Source organism: Macrobrachium nipponense, chromosome 8, assembly GCF_015104395.2.
Source record: "Macrobrachium nipponense isolate FS-2020 chromosome 8, ASM1510439v2, whole genome shotgun sequence".
Lineage (NCBI taxonomy): Eukaryota > Metazoa > Arthropoda > Malacostraca > Decapoda > Palaemonidae > Macrobrachium > Macrobrachium nipponense.
Window position 1 is genome coordinate 38565953 of NC_087203.1, and position 15262 is coordinate 38581214.

Consider the following 15262-nt stretch of genomic DNA (forward strand, 5'->3'; position numbering starts at 1 on the left):
CGAGAAATGAATTTCTATCACCAGCAATAAATTCTTGTTCCGCGTTGGCCGAGCCGAGAATCGATCTTCGGACCACCAGATTGGTAGCCGAGTGCGAAATGCACTCGGCCAACGTGGAACTCAAAACAGTGCAATATGAGTACTACAGTGTGCTATGCACCAACAAATGAAATGTCCAAAGAAATTAAGCAGACTTTTATACAGAATTACAGAAGGTTATAATTCACCGCCATCTTGTCATTGCCGCATTAAAGCTGAAATTAAAGTTAAACAACAAAAACGTTGACAACGCTTCGGAAATACGACCATCAAAAGGCTTTTGTTTGTTTGTTTTTATGGTGTTTTTACGTTGCATGGAACCAGTGGTTATTCAGCAACGGGACCAACGGCTTTACGTGACTTCCGAACCACGTCGGGTGTGGACTTCTATCACCAGAAATACACATCTCTCACTCCTCAATGGAATGCCCGAGAATCGAACTCGCGACCAACGAGGTGGCAGGCCAAGACCATACCGATCACGCCACTGAGGTGCTCAAAAGGCTTTTGCAAGTGAATGTCGAAATAGATTTGCGGTTCTAGAAGCGGTACCTGTGAAACACCTCAATATTTTTAGAAACTCATTTAACACAACGCATCATAAATCTTAAGAGTTGGGAATCAAACAAATCTAAGATAAACAGAAGTAATGGGCACAGAGAATGCACGAAGGTATGGAATAACATCAGATGGAGAAAGGATTACGTAATGAGGTTATCTTTCAAAACATTCAGGAACTATGATACCCGGTAGATGGTCTCCGTGGTCGGAATTTGATGAAAGTTGTTTAAAAAAATAAAATAAATAAAAAAGTAAATTAAACAGTGGGCAAACTAGATAAGACATTGAAATCAAACAGACTGACACTGCTCACGAAAGATAATCCAAAAGCCTTGTGTGATCTGTATCGCCAAACCAGCATGAATCTTGACATGACACTTTGTATCTGAAAGCTCTGTAAATCTGAGTACAAAATTTCAAGAAAAACATCAGAAGTAAGGTGGCAGGAAAATCAGAAATGATACCATATTCGTAATCATGAAAATTCCGTCTGTAGATGAGATAAGACGAAAAAAAAAAAAAAAAAAAAAAAAAGGAAACGCGGATGTCTTGGGCATCTCCTGGGAGGAATTATACGCGGTAATGTCGGCTGGGCTCGAGTAGGGAGACCGTGACAGACCTACTTGGATGAGAACGATGAGAACCTCCCGTAAACACACACTACCTTAAACGACCAGCTACGTTTCTTAGGATACTTACAACAAACATGAGTATTTCGAAGTGGTATCATATCCATGGTAATTGGTCGACTTTTGAAGTGAGCTAAGTTCATATCAAGATAAAAGCTGTTATAGTTTTGAGGTATAAACAGAGGCTGACGGACATGCAACACACACAGACACACACACACACACACACTGTATACGTGCGTTTGTACCACTAGAAGGGAATAATTTTGTTCAGTGTCTCCCAATAAAGGCCGGATGCCAGTTATTGATCCGCAGCTGGAGAGAGAGAGAGGGGGAGAGAGAGAGCGAAAGAGCGAGAGCAAGTAGAATGGATGGGTCAATATAGGAAAATGGAATCCTAAAAATTAAAGTTGTTGGTCGATTTCGCAAAGCAAGGGCGTCGTTCGGACTCCCTGTAAAAAGCATCGTCGGCGCTTTTATTAAAATCGTTAATCAGTTTTATGCCCCTTTCAACCATAGCTTTTTCTTTCTTTTCTTCTTTTTTTCTTCTTCTACTACTATAGCCGGAGATTGCGGAGGGGGATTCACACCAGGTTGACTGGCTCTGCAGGATACCTGCCAAAGGCCAATTTCCTGCATCGTGACGGCAATATTCCGAACTGCGCATGCGCCTCTCTCTCTCTCTCTCTCTCTCTCTCTCTCTCACACACACACAAACATACGTACACGTGTATGCATATTAACATGCACAGACACACACTAACCTATATATATATATATATATATATATATATATATATATATATATATATATATATATATATATACATGCACACATACAAAACATACTTTCAAATACATAACCATGAATCTATAACTACCAACCTCTTACCAATAACGGTTGGCCCTTGAAGTTCTTGCCTTGTCATTTCTATACATATTGCAAACACGAAAGGATATGACTCCACAACAATTACCAGCAGACCAGAGGTATGACGAACGTGTTACGAACGTGTTGAGTGACTGACTGTCAAATCGATAATATTCAGTGACCTGTAATAGAATTAAACAACCTAAAACTTTTTAAAATGTATGTTGGCGCTATCGAAGTGACGTTACCTTCTATAGTGGCCTTTTAAATAAAATGTAATTTACTGCAAATAAATTTCATCCATAGAATTACTAACAAATCCTTAAAGCCAGCCCTCGAAGGTTTTATTTATTTGTATTTTATTTACTTATTTATTTTTTATCTACTCAGTTGTCTGTTAAACTACATTTTATAAAAGAAAAATTAACCATTTTGTAGATGTTGCGAATTCGTAACTTAACTGGTATGATCCGCTCGTCTTATTTATTTATTAATAAAATACGTAACAAAATATACAAACTATATATGTATATATATGTATATATATACATATTTATATAAATAATGTCCAGAATCCCATATAAATACAAAACTTTATTTTAAAAATGCAATGTACGTATACTTCCGTATTAGAACGCTAATAAGCCTGTAAATATGCACCCAGATAACTTCCGTAACTTTTTGGGTCCTTTATTGGACTCCATTAACGCAGAGGACGTCGTTTTATAACTTTGAAGGAAAACTCATAACGGGATATTATTACTCGGCTTCCCGCGCCCCCCAAAAGGAACGAGGTTTATCCTTGAATTTTTATATTCCGAAGTTTTCTTTCAAAAGAGCAAAAACCGAATCTAGAATCTCATGAACATTAGTCCTGTAACCAGCTCCAACAGGACCAGGATTTGATGCTTAATTACTATTAATTTCTTACTGGAGATGACATAATGATAATTGACTCTCCATTTTATTGAATTATCCTTTCTTAGTCTTTCGTTAAAATCCAGCCCAAGAGAAGCTGTAATGAATGTAATTGTTCATAAGTACTTGAAAAATTCAACCTTATTCATTCTATCTCCATCAAATGTCATTTCATCCCTTTGTGCACACACTGTCTTCATTGCTAATATTTATTTTACTTCTGTTCCATGCTAAAAACGGGCATCACTTTTCTGGGCCCAAAGCTTCATTTTGGAATTATTATCCATTTTAGCCGTGTCCTATGGCTATCCTTACATTTCCTTTGAATGAAAATCCAACTGAGTCAGGATCACAACTCAAAATTTAATGTACGTTCTGGGTGCTTCAATGGCGTTTGTTAAGGATTTTTTTTTTCTTTTTTAATGGGCCAATTAGTGTCTGCTAGTTTTCATCCCACTGAGCAGTGTCCTCGAGCAGGAAACGGAACAGCGCCGGTTCTCGACACCTCAGATCTTCACAAAAGTTCTTGGCAATCCGTCTCACGAGGGGGTGGGGTGGGGGGTGGGGGGGGGGAAGTTCTCGGCAATATTTAATTCAGTAAAACTTGGTCATAATGAGAATTTTCACAGAAAATTTCACCAATGTCTGCAATCAAGGATTTCGGCAACAATATTATTATACTTTTAGCTCTCTCTCTCACTCTCTCTCTCTCTCTCTCTCTCTCTCTCTCTCTCATCTCTCTCTCTCTCTCAAACACACACGTACAAGACATTAGAAAATGCAAAGATTTACCTTTTTCTTACCGTTAAGTGTCTTAAGACCTAAAAACTCTCCGAAAACACCAAACATTTTATGAAAAAATCGTTATAGGTGGAGGTGAGAGAGAGAGAGAGAGAGAGAGAGAGAGAGAGAGAGAGAGCACGATTTTACTATTACGAGCCGTCTTTGCAAGATGTAAAAAGGGTCACGTTTGGTCTAACAATGAATTTTCCCAGAGTAAGACAGGAACATTTCCTTTCACTATCCCAAAGGAGACTTCAGTTCTTTTCTATCTGCTGGGACGAACGCTTCTTAGGGAGCTGCCAGAAGATATAAGAAACGCTTCGGCCACTATAGATACCATGGAGAATGGAGATTCGTGGACAACTGTTTCTCTAAACTTAATACACGAGATCACTGATATTACGTACTTATATGTATATTCATGGTGGTTAAAGCTCCATCTCCTTCCCTTATATTCGATACTTTATTCTATACGTACATACACACACATACACAAAAAACGCGCGCGCACGCACACACACAATATATATATGCATTAAGCTACATAAGTCCTTTAACATCCAATTCGCTCTACCCTGGAGTAAATATATTTTCATATATGTTGACCGTGGAGCGAATACTTCATATATATATATAAATATTATATATATATATATATATATATATATATATACAGGTTCTTTATTTATTTCAATAATCACAGGGATCGTAGGCAGTAAGAAAGTACACAGGGTATGAGGAATGTGGATACACAAACACCAGAACAAAATTAACAATATTTAATTCACAAAATACACTTAACCCTAAATAAAGCCTTGTGAGGAAACTTAACATTAAATATACACAAAATACAAAGAGCAAATAACAGCTCACAAGGACTCCTAATACTGAAAGCTAACCCTAACAAAGTAAAGAATAATAATATGCCAAAGCTCAATAATAATAACACGGGCCCAATAATAAAACCACTAGCCTACAAAATTATAAGAAAGAAGGAAACCAAGACCAGAAAAATGAAGTTAGGAAAACCTTAAATCTCCTACCTAACCGTGCAATTCTAAACTTAAAACTAATTCAAATAACATTTTGAGGGGCAAAATACCAAATACCGACCACTCAATATAACATGCATATATATATATACAAATATGATTAATGTTTGATTACGCAGATCCTCGAGTACAACGAAGTGAACAGGAGTTCACGGAGGTGCTTCTACCTCTAAACTACTAAAGTTTAAAATTATCCTCATTCTGTGAAGGCGGCAGCAGCCTTTGCAGAAGCTCGAGTGGTAATCGCCACAGGACTTTGCAGTTACGGACACTATTGGGGTAATAATTCATAACCTCGGGCATCCAACATATCATTTCCCAAAATGCCGTCAATACCAGGGATGGGGAGCTTTTCTAACCACTGCCAATCTGTCACCTTGTGATACCCTGGGAAGAATGCCGCTACCTCACCAAAGGTGCAGAAACCACATGTATCAGGGAACCCACCCAGGACCACATAATTTCCCATGCTCACCAACATCCTTCAAAAACCTTTGACAACACCAATGATCGAGCATACCCAGTCGTCCCGTAAGAAGTTCACTCTGATAACTTTACTATCAACCACCAAACTGCAGGCCAAATAAATATTTGTCAAAAAGTCACAAAGGAGAGCTAGTAGGCGATTGGTTTATTTCACCTCCACTACCACTAAACATAACCCTTCCTTCAGTTTTCCTGGGGAACACTCACTTCAGCATTAGGGGTGGAGTTATGGGCATTAGCAATCAAAGATATGGGGGACATTGTTGTTACCCCTTCCCCTTCCGTTCCGCTGGAGATACCTCCTCCAGGGCAGGACACCGAGCTTGAAAGTGACCCTGCTCGTGGCACCAAAAACAAGTTCCCCTAGCTCTACCAACATTACTGGAACTTTGATTACTCTGGAAAACACCCCGTGTGTTCCTTCCACTCGGGTTATTTCCCTGGCTAGCTTCAACCTTTGTTTTATTTTAAAGGGTATTGGATCTCCAATTATTATTGTTTGGCCTGGCAGGCTGGGATTTAACGACTGATGAGCCAAAACTACTACTACCTACACGGTGTGTTTTAACACAACTCATCAGCTATCTGAGCAGCTTTAACTTATGTTATATGCTTTTACCTCCTCTAGGTGAATTCTAAGTTCTTTACTACAAGTTTTCTAAACCTCCTCAAGTAGCATCAGCTCCCTCAGGAGGAGAAGGAGACCACCTGGCGACTCTTTTACCCAGTCGTCAAACTGCTCCTCCTTAAGACGGGCATACCCTCCACATACGACATAGTATCAGGCTTCATAGAATTCCTAAATTTCAGGCGATAAGCCTCAGGGACCAAGTCATACGCCTTGAGAATTAATGCCTTAACTTTATAGTAATCTCTGGCTACACTCTCTTCCAAAGCATTATATTGGCGAATGGCCTTACCTACTAACCTGCATTGAATTAATACAGTCCACATCTCAGTGGGCCAAGACACCTAGTGGCCACCCCGCTCAAGCCTTAAGAACTCAGGCACGTTACCCTCATCAACACACACTACCAACTTTAATGCCGCACTCATGTTAAACCTATCGGAAGGAAGAAGGACCGGTGGGAGTACTGTTAAAGTCAGGGGTTAGCTCGTAACCTAGCCAAGTCTAAGTTTAATTCTAGCCATTTCCAACTCATGGCGCCTCGCTCCCTCTCATTCTCTTCGAATTGTACCTTCAATAATTCTATTCTTTTAATACAAATTATATTAAGGTCCTCATTTTCAGGATTCACCACAGACTGTACTGGCTCTGGCTGTACCTCTACAAAGGGGTTATTAGAAACTTTGTTTTTACTCTTGTTAATTAGCTGGACCATTATACATAACAACCAGTACGAGGGTGGTCCTCAATAGTGACAGCCCAGTGGATTAACACTGACTCTTCATCAACAGAATTATCTTCTCCAGAAGTTCCACTAATCATATCCCTAGCCATAAAATCCTCACACTCAGCTATACCACCGAGCCACCATCGCCTTAACAGACAACAACAACTGAGCCTTAGTGTCCGTGGGTCTAAAAGAAATAGTTAACCAACGAGCACAACTCCTCAAATGCTCTTTACTTAATATGGCAAGATATTTTAAGCAGTCAGCAGAGCCCAAAAATTCGGGCTGGGTCAAAACAAAGTCTTCCAGAGTGAATTACCTACAAGGGGGGAAAGTAAGGCAAGCAACAAAAAACCAATTAAATATTGCAACCTATCCCAGAGTTTGCTCCACAAACCCAAACTCTGTGCACACCTGCGTACGATCCTGTTCACGGTCGCCAAATTGTTACGCCCCACCTTTGGGCCGTAATACAGGTTCTTTATATTTCAATAATCACAGGATCGTAGGCAGTAAGAAAGTACACAAAGGGTATGAGGAATGTGGATACAAACACCAGAAACAAAATTAACAATATTTAATTACAAAAATACACTTAACCCCCTAAATAAGCCTTGTGAGGAACTTAACCATTACTATACAAAAATACAAAGAGCAAATAACAGCTCACAAGGACCTCCTAATACTGAAAGCTGACCCTAACAAAGCAAGGAAGGACATAATATGCCATAAAGGCTCAAATAATAATAATACGGGCCCAATAATGAAAAACCACTAACCTATAACTATAAGGATGAAGGAAGACTAGAGAAAATAAAAGACAGGAAAACCTTAAATCTCCTACCTAACCGAGTTGGTACTAAACTTAAAACTAATTCAAATTAATTCAGAGGGGCAATGAATACCAATACCCCTAACTCAACACAAACATATATATATATAAATATAATCAGCTACCAATTAACCCTTAAGATGGGTGCGTAAATCCTATGTTACAGAGACACGCACAGAGTTCCTGGAGGTCGCTTCAACCTCTCAACAGCCATACGGGGGAGCTCGCAAATTGACCAGGTAGACACAGGGGTCGAGTTCAATCCCGAGGGACAAACACAGGATAATCACCTACTTACCTGGCAATTGCCTCCCTACGTGCCTCCTCACGAGCCCTTAGCTCTCCTGGACTAGCAGCTGAAGACGGACAGGACAGTGGTTGGCGTAACGCCTCCTACGTGCGGGACAGCGACGACCACGTCTTCCGCCAAATTCTCAGGCTGGGAAACAGGAGTACAGGGGCGGTCGCAAGTGACTAACACCTGCGAAAAAATCACAGCCGTGATCGAACTCCAACGATGTACATACGCCGTAGATGGCTCAGCACATCTACGCAAAACCACTTCCAAGGGAGGTCCGTCGGAGTATTCCTCCAAAAAGGCGTGAGATAAATCTCCAGAAGGCTGCCAACAAAAGAGCGTACGTCCAGAAGCTTAGACAGGCCGGGAACTCTTTTCGGCCGGCCTCCACTCACAGCACGACAGTTCCATTCCAACTCGAAAACAAAATAAAAAAAACAATCGTTAACACGATTAGTTACGTAATTCACAACAAAGAGGAAGGAATCACTGGAGAAAAACACTGAACGTTACGTTGACGTAAAAACAACAACAGCTGCTGAACTAAATATAAGAGAACACATTAAAACTAAGTTACAAGGCTGATTTAGAAAATAAACAATCAATAATTACGTTAATTTGACATATATATATCTATATCACAGTAAACAAAACAAATCCAATTTTCGGAGTTGCTTTGATCTTGTTGCAAGCACGATAGAAGCCAATTAATATCGAAATTAGTTGCTACATGAAATAAACAGCATATAAAATACACAGCTAAAATCAGTCATGAAATCAGCTGCCATAAACCAGCAAATGACTCTACAATCGGCCATAAAACCAGCTGAAATAAACTAGTAAATGAATCTACAATCGGTCATAAAATCAGCTGCAATAAACTAGTAGGCGAATCTACAATCGTCATAAAATCAGCTGCAATAAAGTAGTAAATGAATCAACAATCGGTCATAAAATCAGCTGCAATAAACTATTAAGATAATCTAAAATCGGTCATAAAATCAGCTGCAATAAACTATTAGGCGAATCTACAATCGTCATAAAATCAGCTGCAATAAACCAGTAAATGAATCTACAATCGTCATAAAATCAAGCTGCAATAAACTAGTAGGCGAATCTACAATCGTCATAAAATCAGCTGCAATAAAGTAGTAAATGAATCAACAATCGGTCATAAAATCAGCTGCAATAAACTATTAAGATAATCTATAATCGGTCATAAAATCAGCTGCAATAAACTATTAGGCGAATCTACAATCGTCATAAAATCAGCTGCAATAAACTAGTAAATGAATCTACAATCGGTCATAAAATCAGCTGCAATAAACTAGTAAGAGAATTTACAATCTGTCATAAAATCAGCTGCAATAAAACAGCAAATGAATCTACAATCGGTCATAAAATCAGCTGCAATAAACCTGTAAGTGAATCAACTATCGGTCATAAAATCAGCTGCAATAAACCTGTAAGTGAATCTACAGGCTGCAATAAACCTGTAAGTAAATCTACAATCGGTCATAAAATCAGCTCCAATAAACCTGTAAATGAATCTACAATCGGCCATAAAATCAGCTGCAATAAAACTGTAAGTGAATCTGTCAGAATGTTTACGTAATCGACAGAGAAGCTTGAGAACTTACTCATAGTCCTGACGAGGTCCCAGTCTTCCTGAAGGAATGCTCCGTAATGACCCCGGCGAGCTATGGCTTGAGGGCATCCCAGGTTCAGGTCAACGGCGTCGCAGTTGGGGGCAGCTAACTGGCACGCTGCCACGAACGTGTCGGGGTCATTGGCGCAAAACTGCAAAGGGAAAAAATAAATATTATCATGGATTAGATGTTACAGGAAAAGAAAATAGTCATGTCGTTGCAAATGAACAATTTATCGAACTGTACATTGTACCAAAAATAATATAAACTCCGGAAATGGCTATAGCAAAGGCAAGCGTAGCAAAATGGATTTTACAAAAGTAATTACAGTAGGAGCTCAGCACGATGGCATATAAGGCAAAATGTTTTTGTTTCCAATGAAACGGAAATCCGAACTTACAATTTACCGACAAATGGTGTAACGATAAAAAATCATACAAAATGAAACAGGTTGAATGGGTCTCAAATTAGTTGTAAGACGATTAAAAACTAAATGAAATTTGAATCATATATTTTTCTGTTCCGTCCAGCTTCATTTATTGGACCAGTTGACTGACCCTCCGTCTTCACATTCATTACTTTTAATACGATTCTTTATTTGGCGTTGATAATAATGTTAATTAAATTTTGGAAACCAATTCTGTCAATCAAATTCTGAGATCTAATCATTTCAATCAAATTCTGGGAACCAATCCTGTCGATTAAATTCTGGGGACCAATCCATCCTATCAATAAAATTCTGGGAACCAATCATGTCCATCAAAATCTGGTAACCAATCCTATTTATCAAATTCTGGGAACTAATCCTGTCAATTAAATTCTTGGAACCAATCCTGTCAATCAAATTCTGGGAACCAATCAAGTTCATCAAATTCTGATCACCAATCCTATTAACCAAATTCTGGGAACCAATCCTATTAATAAAATTCCAGGAACTAATCATGACAATCTACTTCTGGGAACCAATCATGTCCAATGAAATTCTGGGATCTAATCATTTCAATCACATCCTGGGAACCACTCCTGTCGATTAAATTCTGGAGACCAATCCATCCTATCAATAAAATTCTCGGAACCAATCATGTCCATTAAATTCTGGGGACCAATCCATCCTATCAATTAAATTTTCGGAACCAATCATGCCAATCAAATTCTGAGACCCAATTCTTTTACTCAAATTCTCGGAACCAATCATGTCCATCAAATTCTGGTAACCAGTCCCTGTTAACCAAATTCTGGAAACCAATCCTGTCACAATCAGCCCTGGAAGAGAGCACACGTTCCAGAACGCCTCCACCCGAATTAAGCGAAAGGTGAAATCCTCATTTAGATTTTCCAGAGAAGAACATCATAGTTCTCAGGAAAATTAACGTCCCGTAAAATATCCTCCCCAGAATCACCTTTCCTTTCTTGTCAACGACGAATCCCTCTTTAACTCTTACGAGATGAATTCCCCGTCTACACTTTCTGCTCAGCTGAATATCAAGAGCGTAATTACGGGGTCCTCTGAGCACAACGAAGTCTCGCTAACGACAAGACTATTTTCAAAAATAAGTCTCGCTAACGACATGACTATTCAAAAAATAAGTTTCCTTGCAGTGGCGGAAGTTATGGCTATTTCACAGTTCTGAGAAATTATGTAGCGGTTAAATGTCACACGTTTTCATTTAATTTAAATCATACACTAAAAATATTAATTTAAAAATATTAAATCAGTAAAAAAGTGTTGTGCCGAGATTATGATTTCTTACAATGTAATGGAGATACTTACAATACAATGAAGGAGTTGAACTGGTTTGCCACTGCTATATTTGACAATTAACACCATACGGGGGTAGTGTCATCAGTGCACCTCTCACGCGCGGTGCACTGTAGACATTCTTTGCATTGTCCCTTCGGCCCTAGCAACAACCCCTTCCAATCTTTTTACTGTACCTCCGTTCATATTCTCTAACAATTGTCTCAGTGCAACTGCAAGGATTTCCCCCGTGTTACACCTTTGTAACCTTTTTTTCTCAAGTTTCCCCTCAGCGCTGACTGATCTCATAGGTCCCACCCCTTGGCATTCGGCCTAAATTTTATAGTCTATTCTATATTTGACGACTAAAGATAACTTAAAAACTTTCCAAATACCCCAGAAGTGATCCGAAAAATTCTCAATTCTCTCTCTCTCTCTCTCTCTCTCTCTCTCTCTCTCTCTAAGACACATAAAAAGTAATAACTGTCACCTTCGAGAACTCTCACCCTAAAGGAAAAAGCATCTTGCCATTTTTCTTCTCTTAGCGATTCCCTGTCCTAACTCGGGAACCCCATTCAAAGCCAGTAACAAGACCCAAATGATCACATCTAATAGGCACCACTACCTTTCGACGTCATGACTCGACTCGGTTCACTTTCTTTAGTCCAGGTGATTCCGCGAGAATCCTTGACGACACAAGACGCGTATGTGTAACAAAGCCTCCTCAGGCGGATCCCTAAAAGGACCTTTGTAATCCCCTGAGCAGCGCAAAGCATCTAGCAGCAGCGGCCCTCAGTTCACACGTTAACATTTACAGCGGCTCTAACGGCGAATTCAGGCACTCACTGGAGGAGTCCCAGGTGGCTCCACCGTAGCCCCAAGTTATCCCCTTTTCATTATTTACGAAGCCCGCAATATTACCTTTCCCTTTATGAAAATAATCCCGCCCTAATATGAAGTCCAACATAAACAAGTGGCTAATGGCTCACTGGCTCCCAAGGCATTTACTTTTAATGAGCCTCACAAGAATGAAGCCATTTTCCCATAATGGGACTCGTAAATTCAAACGCCGTCTCCAACACACACTCGCACACACACACACACACACACACATTTATTCTCTCTACCAAAACATAAAAAAAATAAGGCAATTTAGAAAGAATTCCGTGAAGAGAGTTCCATTAAAATCAAAACCACATTAAAAGAAACTGAGTACCTACCGACTGACTTTTTACTTTTTTGTCAAAGATCACATACACACACACACACACACAGGCGCAAAATATTTCATATGTTATCTATTGTTTGGATATACACTATGTTCTTGTATTTTTTTTAAAGGGGCAAAATATTTCAAATATTGCCGATATTTTTTGTTCATAAAAGACAACATGGAAGTATTGGGTCTATAAAATAGACATTGTGAAACCTACAGAATTCAATTTTTAAGTAGAAAGAACTTACAATCCAGAAAGTTCATGTGTTACACAGAGAAAGGAAGAATGTCCAGTATCCAGTATACAGGTCACACTAACGAAAAATCAACATCTGCTCAGCCACACGTCATTAAATTACAAAAATTAATTTGATAAACTTAAAATTAACAAGAATCCTGATTTTAATTCTGAGCCAGTTTCATACCATCCCAAGACGTGTCCTCAACACGTCAGTCTACGTGCTGCCGTTACCCCAAGCTCTATTGTAATTTGATAAGATGCTAAGAGCTAACAAGAGGCATTGTTTATCACCAGCTTTTCAAAACTGGGAATACGTCTCTGCCCTTGAAAAGTGTGTCAAGGTTACTCGTACGAAGAATAAAGTCTAAGGGTGTGTCAGATTCCTTACCATTCCATAATGACATAAGTTTTGAAAAAAAGCAACTAAAAATATTGACAAACACAGTCATGGAATGCGATGAATTTCAATAACTGATGCAACAATAACAGAACTAACCTTTATTTTTTATCACACCATTAGAAATGAAAACGCAAATACAGGGGATGACGCATTCTTCAAGATTTTAACAAATATCTGCTGGAATATGCTGCTTTCGTAAACATGAAGGAGACTGCATGAGAGAGAGAGAGAGAGAGAGAGAGAGAGAGAGAGAGAGAGAGAGAGAGAGAGATAAATGTCTTCAAATGCAGAAAAGAAAAAAAAGTTCGTCTTCAACATGAATACAGTTTAAAATAATTCTCAAGATACCGAATACACCGCAAATAACTTCTTTACTATCTTTATGATAAAGTCCCTGATGTAGTTTCTGTACTCTGAAAATAATAAATAAATAAATAAGTAAGAAAAAATTAAATTAAATAAACAAAAAGAGCATCAAAGAAAATTCGGCGGCACACTACCAGGGAGTCGGAAAACTTGAAATCAAGCCACAAAACCTAAAGAACAAACGAACAAAATGTCAAGTTACGTTAATCCTTAAATAGAAAACATCGATTTACAGCATTGAAAGGGAAACGTTCTTGAGAAAGAACAAGGCTTGCTAAATCTTAGTACTAATCGACAACGACAGAGGGCTCAAAAGAATAACAAATGAATATTGCGTCAGTTAAAGGGCTTACGTCTTTGGAGACGGGGGAAAAACTCCGTTGTGTAATTACAACATTTTTAGCAGGTCTCATTTGCATATTAATAATGCATCAAAACCAACATAATTAACCGTTTATCCGAAGCCTTTTCTCTCGTTTTCCTTCTCTTTAATTTGAATGGTTTTCTCCATTAGCCTCGCCTTGAAAAGAAATTAAAAAAAATAATAATTTTACGATATACATCATTTTGCTAAGCGCTCCGTACCCACCCCCAAAAGAGCATTGGCGCACGAAAAAACATTAACGATTATATTAATATTCCATGTGTGTTGCAATGTACGTTTTCTACTGAACGGTTTCAACGGGCATTTTTTAACAGTTGAAATGAGAGCAAATTAGTAATATGATCCTTTCTCTCTTTGGTATGTGATGAAAGTCTTAAAAAAAATTTATGATGGTCTAAAATAAAAAACAAAATTGGTATATGATGAAGGTCTAAAAAAAATTAATGTTTGATCTGACCCATAAAGCCTGAATACTCCACTTTTCTCAGAAATGGCATTTAACGCAGAGTGAAAGTAAACCACTTGATATGAATTTTAAAAATAAATATTCTAAATTGCATTCAAGAAAGAGCAAATAAGAGTAAATAAGATTCATTTCTTCGCCTGCCTGCAGCAAGCAAATCCTTTAAGCGCGGAAAATTACCCTCATCAAGTCCCCAATTAAATACTTCAGTTCTAAAGATACGGAATTTTATGAGTTACTCGACATTCAGTAATCAATGGAATATTCCATAGCCATGGAGTGTTTGCAAAAAAAAAAGCCTTCGTGTAAAGGTCGTCCGTTTGCAAGAGAAGCAAATGACAACCACTTGACACTGATGAAGAAAGCAAGTTGCCCTCACACCAAGAGCAGCCCCTGTAGTTGATAGTGCCGTCAGTGCACCTCACATGGTTACACTGTAGGCATTACTTAAAAGGTTCTTTGCAGCGTCTCTTCAGCCCTTGGCTGCAACTTCTTTCATTCATTCTTATTGTACCTCCATTCGTATTATCTTTCATACATTTGATTCCGCCGCCCCCCCTTCCCTTCTCTAGCAAATGTTTCTCAGTGCAGATGCGAAATTTTATTCATTCAAAGGGTATTGGCACGGTCAACTCTTAACGTATTATATTGAATTATAGTTTCTAGGCCAAAACCAACATCTCGTTCTAAAGTATTGTTCCGTGAAAATACCCAAAATATGTCAAAATCTCACGTCATATTTAGTTATAAAATTAATGTAAAATATAATGGATTGAGGAGACAGTTTCACTTTGGCCCAAACAATATTAAATTAAGAGAGAGAGAGAAGAGAGAGAGAGAGAGAGAGAGAGAGAGAGAGAGAGAGAGGAGGAGACTTGAATTCTACAGAATATCCAAGTCAATTCTCTCTTTCTTTCTCTGAAATCACATCTTGCTCCCATACTTGTTTCATTACAGTAACTAACATAAGATTTGTTGAC

The 15262-nt window shown here is 38.5% G+C and overlaps 1 protein-coding gene across 1 annotated transcript in view; it reads right to left on the reverse strand.

Annotated features, from left to right (window-relative positions):
• LOC135222693 (tRNA-dihydrouridine(16/17) synthase [NAD(P)(+)]-like) overlaps positions 1-15262 on the reverse strand; it is a 160163-nt gene that overhangs the window by 37477 nt on the left and 107424 nt on the right. The window contains 2 exon segments of the mRNA XM_064260877.1: positions 8086-8087; positions 9465-9624. Of these exon segments, the coding sequence (XP_064116947.1) occupies positions 8086-8087; positions 9465-9624 (162 nt within the window).